We start from the raw sequence: 18,761 nt of genomic DNA, 5'->3' as shown, positions 1-18,761 counted from the left end.
GTTACCTGAGCAAAGTCTTGACAGGTAACATCAGGGTTACTTCACAAAGGGTAGTTCGCCCTTCATTAAAATAATATACTGGACAGCCATGTTACAAAAGGTGACAAAGCTTGAAAATCAAACCTTTTCATCGATGCATTTTCTTTCATCTTTTTATACATAAAGAATAAAAATCTGTGTACAAGTGATGTATATAAATATGAATTTATTCGTGCTTTATGAAGACTTTGAAAACAAACGACAAACATGACAACAAATAAAAGATTCATTTACATTTTGATGAGTGTCACATGAAAACCTACAGAGGGGAGCAGTGGGGCAGCTGCTCAAACATGAACTTCAACGCTCCTGTTAATCTAAAAAGGTGGGGGTTTTTTAACAAGTGCTGCCATTTATATGTATTTTATCTGCCATAAATGGAGACTGTACGCTTTTCACTTTTTTCCTTTCTTTCCTTTTTGGGACTTTTCGCTTTTTTTGGAGTATTTTGCTTCCAGGTCAGACAGGAAACTGTTGAAATTCTGCTCTCTGGACTTCTGTTTTTGCTGGGAAAAGAGAATGAAAGGACGGTTATTGAGAGAGAAACAAGTAACTCCCTAGAAATTTCATACATGTATGCATTTGTTACCTTTAGCATCATCACAAGACTGTCGTCTTCATCACCAAGCCCCATCTCTTTCTGCATTTCTTCTGCTTCTTGTCGCTCTCTGTCAGCCTGGAAGATCAATTGCAATCACATTACTGAGACTGACATAAGTTAAAAAGTATAAAGGTTTGGAGGAATCTTTTGGGCCATCTGACAATCACATAAAAGAAAATCTAGAAAAATCCGACTGTGATTCTGTGGGTTTATCACCAACACACTTCTCACCCTCTTCCTGCGAGCCCTCTTCTTCTTGTCACTCTCCTTAGTAAACGCTGGAAACGCTTCGACATCTCCGCTATCGATGGCAGCCTGGATGATACTGCAGAGCCTGGGCTCATCTTCCTGGGAGCAGCACATGGCCGAGGCAGTGATGGCGTCCATATTTCCTTGGTGCTGCACGTACAGCTGGATTACGTCCTGCCGCTCCTCATCAGAGCCCTTATATTTACTCTCAAATTCAAGGATGTCCTGCACTGTAATCTAGGAGATGGATGGAGAAAAATATCATGTATGGTCCAGGCAATAAAACCATGTTAATGTGAAATTTTATGATGCTGCAACAAATAAACGAGTAGAAAAATGTTTCATTTGTTGTACCATCTCAGGCTTTCATTTGTTGTACCATCTCAGGTGCAGTGACGCAACATTGATCCCCAACTAATCTATACTACCTAAAATAAATTCCTGGAATACAAGTGACTCACTCAGAGTACCACATCATCGCCTGTATAACACAAAGACAAAACAACGTGTGTGACTCATTATTAAGTCATGTTATTAATAAAGAAAGCACCTGCGCTGCTCCATTACCTTGGGGAATAGCAGTCTCCAGTAGTCTTCCCAGCAGCGGTCTTGGCTCAGGACGTCAGACTCTTCATCCACCACCCCCTGCTCATCGTAAACAGCTCTCTGCTCCTTATCGCTCAGCACCGCGTACAGCTTACCCAACACCTGGAGGGGGAGAGAAACAAAGTATTACACACTTTATATGAGCAATATAAAATAGTATATGGATATGCACTAGACTTTAGATACACTGTGAGTGTTAGTTACTAGAATCAGCTTAAAAGAAACCCACATCTGCATTAGATCTCAATCTGACAAGACTAGGGAAGCTGCCATCATTGGGCACATGCAATGACATCACCTTACATCTGTAATACTTTACACCTTTACTGGACTTTGTTGCTGCTGATGTTTGCACACTCCTTTGTTGTGCTTATATATATTTTTTTATACTTCATATTGCTTATATTGTCAGTTAGATTTTCCTGTTAAATATTAATGTCTTGCACTTGTGGTTTATCTATATGTAAATATGTGTGTGTAGTTTTCTTTTTAACAGTATGCACCATTCGAGGACACATTTTTATGCTTGCATGATGACACTAAAGTTCTTAAATCTTGAATCTAGCTTTAGATGTTGTCAGTCTTCATCCCATGGAAGCTATCCCTTTTATTTCTGGGGCTGTGCATTATAGGCAATGCTGCAATTAGTGAGCAGGTCTTTATACCTGGAAATATTGGTTTATGGGAAAGTTACTATTTGTTTACTATCTGTCAGGGATTTAATCCACTGGACATGCCAAAAACACTTACATTTCCATCTATTTAATCTATGCACACTTTCTTCTCTGATTTAAACAATAACGTTATATACACAATGTAATACATCAATACTGTTACTCTAATTTACATCTAAAATTTGATTCCTATAGGCCTCTTCTAACTTACTGTTTCACTGCTGCTGATAACCGATTTAGGCTTTCTGAATAAGTGATACACCTGGAAATTCAGCAACACAATAAAAGGAGGGAGGTCTTTAAAAACAGACATAAGTTACCTGTCTGTTTTGCACCTCACAGCAAATATAATAAAGCTCTTACTAAAAGGCACATAAGCAATGTATCAGTGGGAAAACTGCGTCCCAAAACATTTCTGCTTCCTTACAAATACCACAAGTGGCGGGCAAGTCTCTATGACAATAATATCTTTAGTAACTGCACAGAAAAGTTGGTGCTAAGTGTCCGTTACTCGTTGGAACTACGTCAGTTAGTTAGCCGTTAGCTAGCTACTAAAGCTAACGTTAGCTTGTTTTCATTGTGTGTGTTCCAGCTAACAAGGAGAGTTGTACCTGAAACTTCTCCGTAGCCTGCGGGTCTTCAGGAGCCCGGTCCGGGTGCACTTTCAGCGACACTTTGTAGTAGCTCCTCCGGATCTCTGCCTCGGTCGCCTCTTTGTTGATGCCCAGCACCTCGTACAGGTTTGAGGTCTTGAAGAGCTCCTGGCAGCGCTCGAGCAAACCCATCCTGACGGCTTTGACCGAGTCCGTTAATCCGGTAAAATACTTCCTCTCACACGACTTAATGACGTTTTATAGATACGCTTTGTGGCTAAATATTCATAAGTTAAATAAGTCCTGTTTTCTGGCTACCTTTTGTCGGGAATATCAATTTGGCGCGCTGGCCTGTCATACACTTCCGTACGTAAAGCGACGTGATGACGTACCTAACACAATCGCCCTCTTATTGGTTCCCGTGATCTCAACGTCAGACTTTATAATGAGGGTTTATTATGCCAGATTTTATTTTAAAATCTTAAAAAAAACCATTTCTGTACAACACATAGAGGCTGGTTTCTAATATTTTCATGATTCTAATTATTTATTTTAATATTTTAATTTGTGACCTGTAGATATTTGTGTACATAAGTAACGTATTCACTGTGCTGATGTGCTGTTGTACTGTGTGTTGTTTTATTACACCAAGTAACACACTAAATGTGATCAGTCTGCTGATACTCGCTTATCAGATGTTAAAAAGTTCAACAAAGCCTGGCTTAAATATAAGGATGCCTCTGGACTCTCGTGGTCCCAATTCAGATTACTATTATCAATATTATTATTGTTATTATTGTTGTCAGTTATTTAGAATTGATTTTATTTTTATTTTATCTAATTTATTTTATTATTATTGTTGTTGTTTATTTTATTTTTATTATTTTATTTTATTTTTATTTTATTTATTTATTTCATTATTATTGTTTATTAATATTATTATTATTAATATTATTATTATTATTATTATTATTTATTATTTTTATTTTTAATTTACTTCTTAGCCAGATTTAGCTATAAGAAAATTTACATCTGTTGTCCCTGGGAAGGAAACAGAGAATAAGATGTTTGTAATCCTGACTCCATTTTAAACTCTAAACTAATCCTATACTTATCATGAACTGCTCTTGACTGAATATATTTAACACCTTACACTGTCATGACTTCTTATTCTCTTACATTTTACATTTTTTCACTCAGGGCATCACATCAGTGGAATTCAGTACCACAAACAATTAGAGAGTCTCCATCATATCACTTATTTAAGTTTAATGCCAAGAAATGGCTTGTTGACACCCAAAGATGTGAACAAGATTGGTGCTTTCAATTTTTCTAGGATACCATTTTTACAGCTCGCGAAGGGACTTACTGCCGATGAAAAGTAGCCTTTCAGCTAATTCGGGTGCATTAACATTCGTTAAAATTTTGATTAATGCACATTGTCCCTTTTCTTAAATAAATAAGTAAATTGACACTCTATACTCACTTAAAAAGCTGGAATTACTGCCATAATATTGTAATGCTGTCTGAGGTAATATTTGATCTGTCTTATGCAGTGTTAGGGTTGCTATTTGGTAGATATAGATAAGTAATCACTTGAGAGCCAAAGGCCAGAGTTGTCTTAAGACAGATAATAACCTGACAAGGTAGGGCTCCTTTAAGCCATAGTCATTCTATAACAATATTTAAGACTCCCTGTAATATTTCAACTTGAGTCTTTCCAATTCTGCCCCATCAAGTTACCTAAATAAACATGTTTGATGTCCCTTTAATTAAATGTCACATATTAGTATGGCACTGAGCTGCACAAAGCCTCATCCTCTAAAGTCAAAGTGGAAGCTTTGGAAACAATGTGGTAGCAAGAACATCTAATTTGACAGTCAGGTTTACATGCATGCATCACTCAGTCAAGAACATACAGATACCCTAGAATTTATTGGTGCGTTTGAAGCAGCACAAGAATACATCAAAGACAATGAGGCAAGTCACTAAGTATTTTTCACTGCTCCATGCGAAAGCAGAACACAAAGATACACACTGACTTTGAACTAAGCATCTGTAGATTGCACCCATCTGTGTTTATAAGCCTGTACAATATGCAGCACTGGAGATATACACTGCACCCCCCCCCCCCCCCCCCCCCCCCCATGTCTCAGATGTTATCCAATTATTGCCCCATCTGTTTCTGTTGCATATTTGGCACAGTCTCTGTTGTTGTTTTCGTATTGACTTTCTGTCATCGCAAACCTCGTCTGTCCTTTGTACTCCGACACATAAATAAGCACTTGGACAACTGGCACATCATTATCATGATCAACAATGAAGAACAAAATGAACAAAAGCACAAGAGTCATATTGTAAATGTTATGAACTTTTGCTGGTGTGCAGATCCGTCTCATATGCTTTTTATCCGCTTGCATGGATAGTGCAAGTGGAGTTTGAATAAAACCATTGCTCCTCCAGGGGGAATATTTCCTTGTTATGGCAACAGTCTCTCCACAACAGTCACATGGCTTCGTTCTCATGGTCAGTCTTTACAGCATGTCCATGGCCAATGCATTTTCCCCTGAACTGGGACAGTCTGAAAACCTCCTGTAGGGGGCGGCAGCTCAGCATTCCTTTCTGGTCTTCACCATCTTGCTGGCGTACTTGATAGGGATCCCCCAGCGTCTCATTAGATAGACATCAAACACATAGGCCATCCCTGGCTCTAGGCCCCCGATCACAGCTGTAGTGACGGCCCGCCGAGGATTCAGCTCCTGGAAATACTTGCAGAGAACCCTCTCGGTGTCAGAGCGGGACTCTGGCCCAAGACAGGGCGCAGTGAGAGCTGATGCACCCCCTGCCTCTGCTTCACGGTCTCCCAGCTTCCTGCGGTACACGCAGTACAGACTTCTCTCCTCTGTGCCCATCCAGGCCAGGGTGACACTGTTGCAACCACGCAACCGGTTGAAGGATTTTATCTGCAAGGTGGACGGCAGAGATGGGACCCCTCTGCGGTGGTAGGCTGAGGAGGTCTGCATTTTGACTGAGGCCGTCAGACCTCCTGGTAGAGCTGGGTCTGCAGCAGCGGACATCTGGCCTGCGGTAGTTCCTTCTCTCTCCAAGTGGATGAGATAGGACGGACTTCCCTGGAGCCAAATGTGCACTAAATCGCCCCCTACAGCCTGGGAGGTCAACACCTGACCCTTACTTGACACAGTGACCTTGACCTTTTCACCTCCACCGCAGCTCTGCAAGGTGAGGAGGCCGCTCTGCTGCCAGCCCCGAGGACGGAAACTGAAGAACTGCTCTGAGTTGGAGCCTCTGTCGTGGAAGGTCACCCACCTCAGCTCCCCTTCTCTTAGCGTGACAATCGCCGGCCGAGCCTCCTCGTGCGTTCGAGCAAATGTCCCCTTGTATGCCATGCTGGTCCCGTTCAGCCTGTCGATCACAAAGACGTCAAAGTAATACTGGGTGTCAGGCAGGAGCTCCGAGACAGTGCAAACACTCTCCGTCCCCTGACACACACACTGGAGATCAGCAAACTCATCAGTGAGGGAGGAAGGTGGCCTCTGGGGTTCAGGATAAGAGTCCCACTGCTGCCACCACCACTCCTTCAATATCGGCCACGCCGTCACTCTCCTCCTCTCCTTCTTCTCTTGTATCTGGTCTTTCTTTTTCCTTATATTTTCCTGTGCAGCACATAGACTGGGGTAGTTTTGCTGAGAGTTGACGAGGACACAGTAATCATAACTCTTCTGCGTCTGCGGAAGGCTGGTGATGGAGGTGCTGGGCGCCCAGCTGAGAGTGACACTAGTCATGCCTACACCTAATGTGTGAACTCGTGGGTCAGCTGGGAGCAGAGGGAAGGCACCCCCGGGCCCCAGGCCTTCATGAAGGTACACTGTAGCTCTGGTGTTCTGCTGTTTGGAGCGTAGCCTCAGGATGTAGATGGAAGCGTGGGGATTGGAAGGACCGCTGTAGGTGTCAACTGCACTGCCTGTGAAGCTGTGCATTTTCTCCTCAGTCCCAGGACCTCGCCACCAAACCTCAGGCATACTCTTTTTGGTGCTCCCTGTGAGGAAATGAAAATAAAATGAAAACATATTTATGAACATGTAATTGATCAATGAGTTTTCCTTTTTGTTGCTTCACTCAGATGTTTGAGCTTCACTGTGGAGAATTTGACACTAGACAATCTCGGAACCCATCGGTCATTGTCTGGAGATGATAAAGCCTCTGGGGACAGCGGCCAGTATCTTGGGAGATCCAGTGTACCCAGCAAATATCCGAGCCAAGACTTCCTCTTTCGTGCGCTGCTAATTGCTGACAGTAACAAATTGAGACAAGGTTTTGGCTCATCTCTATAAACATATGTCTGCATATGAATACAGGTACTTTACCAAAAAGGTAACAAAAATGGGTCCTGAGATTGCATTTCTGCCAATGTATTCCATCTCTTTTGGTCTCCACATGGACTGTTTACCTGTGGGCAACCAAAGCCTGCCCAAACATGATTGGTCAATACTACAAACGGAAACCAGAACGCTTCCAATACCAAAATATTGTAGTGTTACCTACAGATTGTGCATATATAAAGATATCTTTTTATTGAGCTTAGACACTAGAAGGCCATCTTCACAGTCATCTGATGAAGGGTGAAAGTGTCTCTGTTGTCGCCTTAAAGGTCCAGTGTGCAGGATTTAGGGGGATATACTGGCATAAATGGAGTTTAATATAGTAAGTGTTTTTTCTTTAGTGTATTATCACCTGGAAATAAGAATAGTTGGGTTTTCGTTACTTTGGAACAAGCTGTTTATATATATAGGGAGCAGGTGTTGGTCCACAGAGTCTGCCATGTTGCACTGCCATATTTCTACAGTAGCCCAGAAAGGACAAACTAAACTCTGACTCTAGATAGAGCCATTTGTGTTTTCACGTTAGCCAGTGTACTTAGAAGCCCCTCTGCGATGTAAGTGCTGGAAAAAAACAGATTTTTTAAACATGAAACTGTGTAGGAGCTCTGAATTAATCTAGAAAGGAATGGATTTTTAAAGATTTTTTAAAGAAGGATTCATTAGTTTTGGGATGGTTTATATTTTTGCATTGTTAAATGTTTTTGGTTAGTGTTTTGGGATATTACTATTTATTTATTTTATTAATACATAATACGACGTATTTTTAGATCTCAGTGAATCTTTTGTTGGCGTGTCAGTTAACCGGGCCCAGCCTCAGCCTCTCAGCAACTTTTAGTTTGTTTCCTGCGGTCACTACAAACTCTTATATTCAGTGCTTTTAACAGGTTCAGTTGCTGGGTCCATTTGTGTTGGAGAGGAGAAGACGTCTGTGGATAATTCGGCTCCTGGTAAAAACCTCCTGAACATCTGGATCAGAAAAAAGGTGAGTTCACATTTTAGTTATCTGAGATAACAGCTGCAGTCCTCACCGCAAGATACCACTAAATCCCACACACTGTTCCTTTAAAAATGTGGACATACAAGCAGCACAACTAGTTTAGAAACCAACTGTGGTTTAATATGCAACTTATACTAGCCTAATGTGGAGGTTTGCAGCCTCCAGTGCACATACACTGAGAGCAGACTTTTCAGTCAAGCGGGAGATATATTGCATAAGTAGTTTAACTTTTAAAACAAAAAAATATTTGCTGCAGCAGTTTAGAATAAAGTTAAGGGAAGTGTTGCAATTCAGTGAGCAGCAACTGTAACTGAACAAAGACCATAATTCTCTCTCTGCTCTTTCTCCTGGTACGTGCCCACAGTTATGCATGTGTAGGAGTGCACAATGTATTTCACTTTTAAAAGGATTTTGGGGGGGGGGGGGTCACAGAACACATAGGCTCTGCAAATTACATAAAACAATGAACAATAAACAGAGCGCACGAAAGCTGGCTGATATAAAGAAAATCCTAAACACAGATAAATAAACACAATGTCAACTGCCACTTCAAAAACGGCCGCCAGTGTTTTCATTCATGTCTAAAGTGTTGTCGTTTTGAAGTACACACTCATCACTTAAATGACGCAACTGGCAAATAAACCTGGTGAAAAGAAAAAAATCTGTCAGCACTCGTCTTCACTGTTCATCGCTTCTGGAGATGAGAAATCGCTCCTCAAATGAGACCAAATGTTACAGAATCAAAGTGAATAATTCAGGCTGGTGATGGGGACCCACGAGCTCAGGGTCTGAATGATTCATGCGTCATTTTATAACTTCATAATGTTATTTTACCATGTAGAGGAGCTTGTTTGGTTAACCTGGAATACTCTGAGGCATAATTTCTTTTCCAAAAATCTGTGACTCTTTAGGTTTGAAATTCGATTACTTTGATTTACTTTGAGCACTTTTTGCCCTGACTTCAGTTTGAAGCCATTTTTTAAACTCTGCTGCTCCGTAGTGTGTTTTAACCCCCTGGGTTTATTTGATTTGTTTAGTTTGTGAAGCACAAAATACTGCAGACTAAGGAGCTGAGGAGTTTTATTTTATTGTTTATTCAATGTTTGAATCAGGAGTTGGCAGCCCCCTTTTCGGTTGATGTTTGCTTGTGAGTTTTATGAGATTTTCAAATCCAAGGCCTCGTATAAAATTTATGGCCATGTGACAACCAGATATGATCACACTCATTGTCTCTGTTCTGTCAGAGATAGTGGGTGGCATTTAGGAAGAATGTACAGCATTTTCTGTGCTTTGAATTTAAGCAAACAGCTACAATGTGCTGATAAGAAGACGGAGGATGACAATAGTAGTATCTGTCTCATCTACCTGAGAATTTGTGACAAAGAAATTTGGAGATGATCGCTTTTCATACGTCTCAGCTGTGATGTGATTGGTCGAAGGGAATCATTTTATTGGTCCATAAATGTGATATAACAGCCGTGGTAAATGAAAGCTTTAATCTCCCGGCTGCAAACACCAAAGACAAACAAGCAATGCAAAAACTATAGCTATACCTTATATGACTTCATCTACTTTGGAAGCTAAAATGGTGTCCAACAGTACCCAAAAGTGATTTTTTTGGCTTAGGGAATCCTGTTTTAGTGCTGTATAGCACCCATGTTTCAAAGGTGCTATACAGCACTTTAGTCAAATACTGCTGTATAGAACCAACAGAGGTGTCATAAAGCACCATGTTGTTTATACCTTTTTAACCTGGTGGCCTTTAAATGATGCCAGATAATACCATTGATGAGTAAATATGCTTCTAAATGATACCTTTACTTAAAATATGTATGATTACTAATCATTTCTTATGATTTGCTGGCAAAAAAAAGATTCAAAATCTGTAGTAAATTAAGTGAACTGAACTGAACTGAACTTAATTAAACTGAAGAAACAGTAGAGTACGTCTAAAGGACATTGCAGAGGCCTAAAAAGTTCCCCTTCTAGTTTTTCAGTTTAGTTTAGTGTGTTCGTAAAAGACCCGGTAGAGAACCTCTAATGCAGCGGTTCCCAACTGGTGGGTCGCGGTCCAAAAGTGGGTCGAGGATCCATTATGAATGGACCACAAGTGACTCGCAAACATGTCAAGGTTGTAAAAAATACACTTTATTTCTAAGTGCGGTGAATTTCCAGCACAGAACTTTTATTTTGAAGTGCCATTTCCTGCTGTAGAGTTTGTGACTAACTGACATCTACTTAACAGAGACAGCAAATTAGCTTGATGTGATGCTGTATATTTTAAACTGTGTGGACCTTGACTTATGATGTGTCACGCCAACACGATGCAAATTTTCAATTTCAAATTTTCTTACATTGACTTTACATGTAATTCACTCGCGCAAATAGTTTTATTTGTGTGCGATGTGAACGCAACGTAAGGAGAAATCTGGACCCAGTGGCTGGGAACCACTGCTTTAAAGAACCATGCAGGGTCTTATAAAGCTCTTATTGTGACCACGGTGCTCTGAAGCACCTCAACCCATGCCAAAGAACTGCTAAGGAACCAACATTTTTCTGTGTGTCATAGTTTGATCACCTTTACTACTGTACTACAACTTCTCCTGGTTCAAAAAGTAAACTCTTCTGCAAACACAAAGTTAAGTAAGATTAGAATCTTTGCCCTCTATTAAATCCCCTATCTGTTATATGGTGATGATAATATCTAATTGATCGTCTCAGCCAGATGCAGTGATGATCTTGTGTCTGAAGGTGCAGGTCGTGGTCTTACTGTTCACTCACACTGCAGTTTCTTGAGGGGTTTGTCCTTCAAGGTGCGGGCTGCCAAGCTCCACTCGATGGGGAGGTCACAGGGGCTGACAGTCACCGACATCGCTGGAGCCTTCTTCTTCAGTGTGAAGTATAGCCTGTGGAGAAACACCAAAAGATAACCACCAAAAAAAGAGAAGTTGTTTGATTCATCACAGGGAAAGTCAAAAAGATAACATCCTGTTTCAATCCAGCTGCAAGGTGACGGATGAGTAGATATCTTCCAGTGCATACTGTGCAACATCCTTTCATTTTGCTGGACGATTTGCAGATACGGTGGGCTGGCTGTAATTTTCTTTTTTGGAAAGCTTGAAAATTTCTACGCTGCAGCCACTGCCAGTCACTGTCTTTCCATTTGCCTACATGCTGATCAGTCACTTGATAGCAGATCAGGAGAGGTGACCTGGGATTCAGATGATAAGGCTGCATTGACAGTTTCAGATGGATATCTGCCTGTTTGCTGAAACTATCTGGGATCGTGCTTGGCATAGAAACTATGATGTACCTTATTGTGAGCAGATGTGGACAGTGTTCTTGCATGATGGATTACAGATTTGCATATGAAATGGCAGTAAAAGGACATTTAACATTCATGCTGCGGTGGTCTGGTCTTATTTTAAAACGATCACTGTTAACTCATGTTGAACTGTTCACCTCCACAAGGATGCCTGAATCGCAGACGTCTTTCAAACCCAAACAGTTACGTAACATGTCATTTCTTCACAGCTAGTTACCCTCCATGAAAATGAAGCAAGTGCACGGTTATTTGTTAATAAATATTTGCTCTCCCTCCTTACAAACATCATTATTCATGATTCTGTGCAGATGGCGGTTGTTTCCAAACAGATGTGCGACACTGTCATTCTCAAGGGCGCTTTGCGGCTTATTTAATAGAGTGATTAATTTCTGAATCAGTGTTTTCTCTCCATTATTTGCCGTGTGGTTCTGCATGACTGCACTGGTGGACAGACTGCAGCACACAGGGAGATGCATTTCGCAATTTTCGGCTCCCAGTTTCAGAAAGCAAGCACTGGCACTAGTGTGCAGGGTTCAGGCCAAATGGGCTCCACTTCCTCTCGCTCACGCTACAGTGGTGCTGGAATCAGCCACTGTCTCCACAAAGGTGGTTGGTGGATGGCTGGTGACTTGTTATTGAAGTGGAAACAAGGGCAAAGCTGATGAGCGGGCCTCAAGGTTTCATCAAAACAAAGACAAATCTTCACTTTTTAACTGTTGAGGCGTCGTTTAGTGTGGCGTTGAGTTTCAAAAACATCTTTACTGACTTCACTTTTCATGCACTGATGATCACAGCCAGTGGTGGAAAGTACTTTGACTCAAGTGTTGTACTAAAATACAGTTTTGAGGTATTTTCCATTCTCTATACAGTACGCATTCTATATAAGCTACAAGATCACACTGATTACATTTAAGGCACTACATGACTTTGCCACCAATTATATTTCTGCTCTCCTCATTTCTTGTTCTACTTCTCCACCACTCCGATCCTCAAATCTCTGCCTTTTATCCATCTTCAATCCAGCTGCAAAACAAAATGTGATTGTGCATTTGCTGTTTTAGCCCAAACTCTCTGGAACCAGCTTCCCCAATCTGTCAGATTTGCTGAATCTTTGGTCTGTTTTATGCAGCCTCTAAAAACCCACTGTTATATAGGCAAGCACTTCTACAGCATATAGCTTCATCACTGTCTTATGTGCTTGTATGTTTCAGTTTCATCCATCTTTTATTGTGCTGTGTTTTATATTGTAACTCATGTTATTTCATTTATTCACTCATTTATGTCTTTTCCATGTGTGTGTGAAGCAGTTTGTAACTGTGTGTTTTAAAAAGCGCTCCAGAGCACTTTGTCAGGAGTGTTGAACACTCTTGATGAAGGTCCAGGAGGACCAAAACGTTAGTGTTACTAATGAATCGTGAAGCTGTTCAAAGACTCAAGTGATATTTTCCAACGCCCCTACATCTGAGACAGTTGGACGTGTGAATATCTTTCTTCAAACTACAAGAAAGTGCCCCCCAAAAAGTTCTACGTAATTACTTTTTCTTCACCATTTTTCAGAGGGAAATATTGTATTTTTAACTTCAGTTACTTTTTACTTTGCAGATTAATTAAACAAAGTTTATTAGCTGATAGCCCCTTGAGATGAACCATCTCGTTTTCAAGGGGGTCCAGCATAAAACATACAACATGCTTCGTTACAATGGACACAATCACAACATAAAACATACATGCACAGCTCACATTTACCGACCCACCCCCAACATCATTCCCATAAGCCCGCAATACCCTCACATAATGAAAGGGATCTAAATGCCACAGGACACCTGGAGCATCAATATACTCCTACTACTGCTACTCTTCTTCTTCTAATTAATTCTATTTTGTATCATTAATTCTAGTTGATAACAGAAAATAAAACCAACAAATGAAGTGTAATGTATTATTATTATTATACAATGTAAGAAAAGGCTTCATTGATCCAGGGGGAGTATTCACAAGCTACCCAGTTTAAAGTAATTAAAGTTAGACCCACCTTTACTAGCTGCAACATTAAAGTATAACTGTTTTTATTACTTTATTTTGATGCTTATACCTTTGCGTGGTAGTTTTGGTAGTAAAATTAAAATGATATGAATATGAGGGGCGGCTGTGGCTCAGGAAGTAGAGTGGTCGTCTACCAATTGGAAGGTCAGTCCTCACAGTCTACATGTTGAAGTGTCTTTGGGTGAGATACTGCTCCTGATGGCTGTGAGTGAATGTTTATTTGATGAGCAGGTGTATGGTAGCCACCAGTGTATGAATGTGTGTGTGTGAATATTCCAAATCATGTCTCCTATTGATCCAGATTGACGAACACTGAATGTTCTCATTAGCTGCGGCCCTAATGGCAACCAACAACTCGATCCAATGAACGTGCATTCCCTCGTACCTTCCCCCCATCCCATCTGTTACCCTACCTGCGAGTTCGTCCTTTGGGAAGAGTTACAGAGGTGATCTTTCCCTCTGGGAACCATGTGGTTGGGCGAAGGGGCACCTCGTTCTCAGGTGCCAGGGCAGAGTGCACCCGGGGCCACGGAGAGCCGCAAAACAGTGCCAAAGCTGCACCGAGACACCAGGACAGGGACATGAGTGCCATCGCTGCTTCTCGCTGTCTGTCTCTTTTACTCTTTGACTTTCCTCAGTCGCCGTGTCTTGGATTTCTCCCGGGGCTCTGAGAACGCATGTTGGAAAGGTCAAGAACATCAATCAGAGCTCATCAGCAACACACACACACACACACACACACACACACACACACGGTAATGCACTTAAACACACTTGTTAAATTTCTACTGTACCATTCACACAGACACTAAAGAGCTGTAGCGGCTGATGATTCATTGATATGAAGAAACATCCTATCCTATTCAGACAGAATTATTCATGCGGTGGAATAGAAATTGCCATGCTATATTACTCTGGGATGTGTGTGTATAGCACAGCTTGACACTCACTGTAAAAAATCGCACTACTTTTCAAAGTGAGAAGTGGGTTGCTAATACCACTCTGAAGTCAATGCCTTTACATCTACATTTCTATTTTTAGTCTGGGGGGAGTTCAAATGAGCCTGTTCTCCAAAATATCTTCCATCACGGGTATTAGCAGCCATTTTATTGGGAGAGAATGACGCCATGCTGATGTGGAGAGAGAGGTACACAAACAACACCTGGAGGTGCTCTGATGCAGTCAGCATGCATAAATGCAACGCCTAACAAGACTTTGTATCAGATTTTTCCTCTCTTTCTCTTCGTCTTTTATTTCATTTCGTTCACACTCTATTAGTGTTTCACCGTCTTTCTCCTGCATGTGATTGTGCGTGTGTGGTTGCGATTTAGTGATAGCATAATTACAGGTCCCAGTGTTCTTCTCGCTCCCCAGAGAAAACACATTTGTTCAAAGTCACACAGTCTTCACAAACACACTCCCCGCCTTCCTCTAACAAGGTGTATTATGTCAGTGCTGTGCCCTATAGATCAGATGACAATCACAGTGGAACCACGGAGGCGGGTACAGAAGGTACATCTGAGTCTTTCGGGCCCCGGGACGCACAGACATCCAAACTCACAAACCGTCACACAGCTACAAAGTCGCACAGAGGCGCCTGCTCATTATCCTTGCAAAGAAAGAGGGGAGTGAACAACCCATAAAGCTTTAACCGAGAGACATGCAGTGGAAGAGATTGAAATGGGAGGGAGGGAGAGGAAGGGGAGGCTGAGAAAGAGAAGGCTGTGGAAATGGAGAGCAAGAAGAGGAGGATGTTGGATCCTGGAGTAATTAGAGGGAAGGAGACGGAGAGAGGAAAAGAGGAGAAAGTGCAACTGGAAAAGAGCGGGTTGGAATCAGAAGGGGGGGAAAAAAACATTATTGCCATGCAACAAGGTTGCAATGAATTGGTTTCGGTTTTTTAGCCAGACACATGAAGCTGATTGGTGTTTACTTTAGCCCCCATGTCAAATGGGTTCTAATGTGTCACATATTACCAGACGGTTGCACAACCTCACACTCCCCCTCGTTCAGTCTTGATAAAAATGAAGACAGGGGAGAAAAAAAAAAGCTTGGCGGGCTTGCTTCTTCAAAACGCACCCGCTGATAAAATATGCATACGGCTCCTCAGCAAATTATGGCCAATTGAATTTTCATAAGGCGAAAAGGCTGGGTCTTACAGAGAGAGGGAGCTTAGTGAACTTAACCACCGCCCTCTATAAATAAATACACACTCCCCTTTAAACACAGGAGCCCATGACTTTGATGGTCCCGCTCACTCTGCTCTTTTTCTCCTCTTCTTTAGATGAGTTTCCTCTTTCCATTATGTTTATCCCAGACTGTCAAGTGACTGCATTTTGGGTTTTAATTAAAGATATTTCAACCCCGCTCTGTCTGTTCTTTTTCCCCTTGTTGCCTTTCTTTTTTCTGCCTGCTTTGGCCCCCTCATTTAGAAGTTGATGCAGGCTCAGTTTCAGAGGGACAGGTTGAGTGCTGTGTGCTATCTGTCTGCACATTGTATTTGCTATCTTCTATCTCCCTGTGCTCTGGCAGGACCATCTGCCTTCTGTTATCTGTGGGCAGGGACAGATTAAATGGCATGGGGTGGTCCCTGCAGGATCCGTTGTCCCCCCAAACTACTGTGGGCAAAGCCCCGGCCTGTGGTTCATGGTGGGGGCTGACGAGATGATGGCAGGGAAAAATGCACTGACCATGGAACCTGATAGGATTTTACGGCTGATTTTCTACCTCGCTGCGTGTGAATCTGAATATATTAACTCTGCTCCTCTCTTCCTTACTTTCATTGTCCCCTTTGTGCCTGCATCTCTCACACACTTTTACACAGTATCACACCCTTTCTTGATGCACACTTTACATCTGCTCTTTCCCTGTGATCACTTCCCCACTCCACGGTCATACTTTTCTTTTCAAATGACAAGAAAATTATTGGTAGTCAGAGAGAAGACAGACACACTGAGCAATAAAATACACAGTTAACAGATGAGCACAGCCTTCAGACATGCTGTCAAGATGAAAACGATCCTGCAACAAATGAAAAGTGCCCTGCATCTGTCTCAGCTTTTTTAAAAACCCTCCAGAGACCACACACACACACACACACACTCTCTCTCACACACACCAGACTGATCCAAAGAAACAAGTTGCTGACTTTTACACATCCAGTTGAAATATGAGACGCTGACGCACTCTTTCTCACACACACTCATGCTCTGCAAGGACAACAACATGCATGCATGCATCCCCCTTACCTTCTCTCAGTGCACGCTCTCCCTCTCCTGCGCAGGGAGTGAGGGATGGGATCAAATGAGAGAGGGAGTGAGGATGGAAGAGGAGGAGGAGGAGGAGGAGAAGGGGATGAGAGCTGGTCGCGAGGAGAGGAGGAGCGACAGCAGGTTGCTGTCGGGTGTTCCTCTGACTCTGTCTCCCATGGGGTGCTGCTCACTCCCTGCTTCAGGAGGTGTCTCTTGCAGGGCTCAGGTGTCCCTTCAGGGCTGTCCCAGCTCCTGTGCGCCCTGGTGTGGTGTGGTACGAGGCTCCCCAGGCACTCTTCTCACTCTCTGTCTCTCAGTCCTTCACACGTGGAGGCTTGTCCTGCTAAACACTGTGTGAATGTCATCCGGTCAGTGCCCCCCCCCTTCTCCTCTCCTTCTCCCCCCTGTCACTCCTTTTCCCTCCTCCTCCTCCTGTTCTCTTCACTTGTTCCCTCTGTTTACCTCTGCCGGTAGTGAACAGAGCTCACTTGCAATTCAAATGGGCCCATGTGTGATTGTGTGTGTGTTTGTGTATCTGTATGTGCAATCTGAGAGTGAGGGAGAGAGTGGGTGAGTGTGAGGGGGCTGGTGGTGAGGTCGCTGAATGGGGTTGGTGATGAGGAGAGAGGGAGAGTTTGTGTTGTCAAGAGCAGCGTTAGGGAAAGGGGAGGAGATGTAAAAGTTAAACACATTAACCATTCTCCAGCTGGTCTGCTCTGATAGCATCTGTATTATAAGGAGGGGGCTTCAGACAGCATGTTAGAGGTTACACTGTCTTTGTGCACTTATCGTTGTTCAATCAGGTGCTCAGACTCCCTTTAAGTGAACATGTTTAAATGAAAGGACGGACTATCAGACGCTTAATGGATTTATGCAAATATATAGTGTTCTTATTTACTTAAAAACAAATTGAAAACTGTGCCATGTTGATAACAGTGGACTTCAGACATATTTTGCCACGGAACATGACAAATTTTAACTTTAACTATATTTGATTTCTATATAACATATCATTTTCTCTACTATATCATGCTACTCAGAGCTCATATTTAGATTTAGCTACAGGATTTTATTAATGTGGTGTGTGTACTTTTTTGCCATTAAATGAGGATAACAGATCTCTTTGGGATTACAGCGGATCTGAGGGTGCTGACTGAACTAAAGTTAAGAAAATATGAGTATAGTTTTTCTTATTTTTAAGATATTTTTTAGGGTTTTTTTGCCATTAATTAATAGGATAGTTGTTTTAATGTGAAAGGGGGAAGGAAAGAGGGGCGATGACATGAAGGAAATGGCCATAGGTTGGAGGTGAACCTGTAGCCACAGTGGCACGGAAACGGCCTTTGTACATGGGGCACCTGCTCTATCAGGTGAGCTAGTGGGTGCCTCATGAGTGTAATTTTGAATGTGAGTTTTACGAAAGGATGGTTTGGGGATTCAAGTTTTAAAGAAAAAATAAAATACATAATATATAGTGAATAAATAAATGCAGTTTTACCAGTATTTAATGTCTTGGTTAGCAAAATGCAGCAAAATGTCTTATCGGGTTGCTTCAATTTTATCATATACTTATACATAAATATATATAATTTGACAGTAAACTGCAACAGGTATTTATTATTTTCAGCTGATTTAATTGATGGAGGTTGAGGGATAGTTACACTAAGTTTAAAGATATAAATTCTTACGCAAAATTAAGCTACTAACTATTTGACAGTGGATGTATTAATCACTTGTTCATGTTTTTAAAGGAATGAACTGACATTCTGTTACATATGCTGTTGAAGCCATAATATAATTTTGTTTATTTTATTCTTACCTTCTTACACATGCAGTTATTGAAGTGGGTAAGCTCCAGGAAGTGGGAATCAGGTGTGTGGAACAGGAAGCAAACAATTTTTGACCATGTTATGGAAGCATGTTGAAAAGCACAAAGTACTGGCGTGAAAAGCAGAATTTTCTGATTGGAGTCATGATTACAGA

General features: G+C 41.7%; 2 protein-coding genes across 2 annotated transcripts; both read right to left on the bottom strand.

Moving 5' to 3' along the window:
- Positions 1–190: 190 nt before the first annotated feature.
- dnajc9 (DnaJ (Hsp40) homolog, subfamily C, member 9) lies at positions 191–3,098 on the bottom strand. The gene is made up of 5 exons (XM_033613855.2): positions 2,781–3,098; positions 1,457–1,597; positions 872–1,126; positions 629–715; positions 191–545 (listed from the first exon to the last, which is right to left on the bottom strand). Exons 1-5 carry the CDS (start codon positions 2,952–2,954, stop codon positions 435–437), a joined length of 768 nt encoding a protein of 255 aa, XP_033469746.1. The 5' UTR covers positions 2,955–3,098; the 3' UTR covers positions 191–434.
- A 1,580-nt stretch (positions 3,099–4,678) lies between these two features.
- Positions 4,679–16,953, bottom strand: ndnfl (neuron-derived neurotrophic factor, like). The gene is made up of 4 exons (XM_033612728.2): positions 16,776–16,953; positions 13,941–14,194; positions 10,941–11,065; positions 4,679–6,819 (listed from the first exon to the last, which is right to left on the bottom strand). Exons 2-4 carry the CDS (start codon positions 14,117–14,119, stop codon positions 5,372–5,374), a joined length of 1,752 nt encoding a protein of 583 aa, XP_033468619.2. The 5' UTR covers positions 14,120–14,194; positions 16,776–16,953; the 3' UTR covers positions 4,679–5,371.
- Positions 16,954–18,761: the final 1,808 nt, after the last annotated feature.

The sequence above is a fragment of the Epinephelus lanceolatus genome, chromosome 17 (genome assembly GCF_041903045.1).
Source record: "Epinephelus lanceolatus isolate andai-2023 chromosome 17, ASM4190304v1, whole genome shotgun sequence".
In the NCBI taxonomy this organism is placed as follows: Eukaryota; Metazoa; Chordata; class Actinopteri; order Perciformes; family Serranidae; genus Epinephelus; species Epinephelus lanceolatus.
This window is presented reverse-complemented; position numbering and strand designations above follow the sequence as displayed.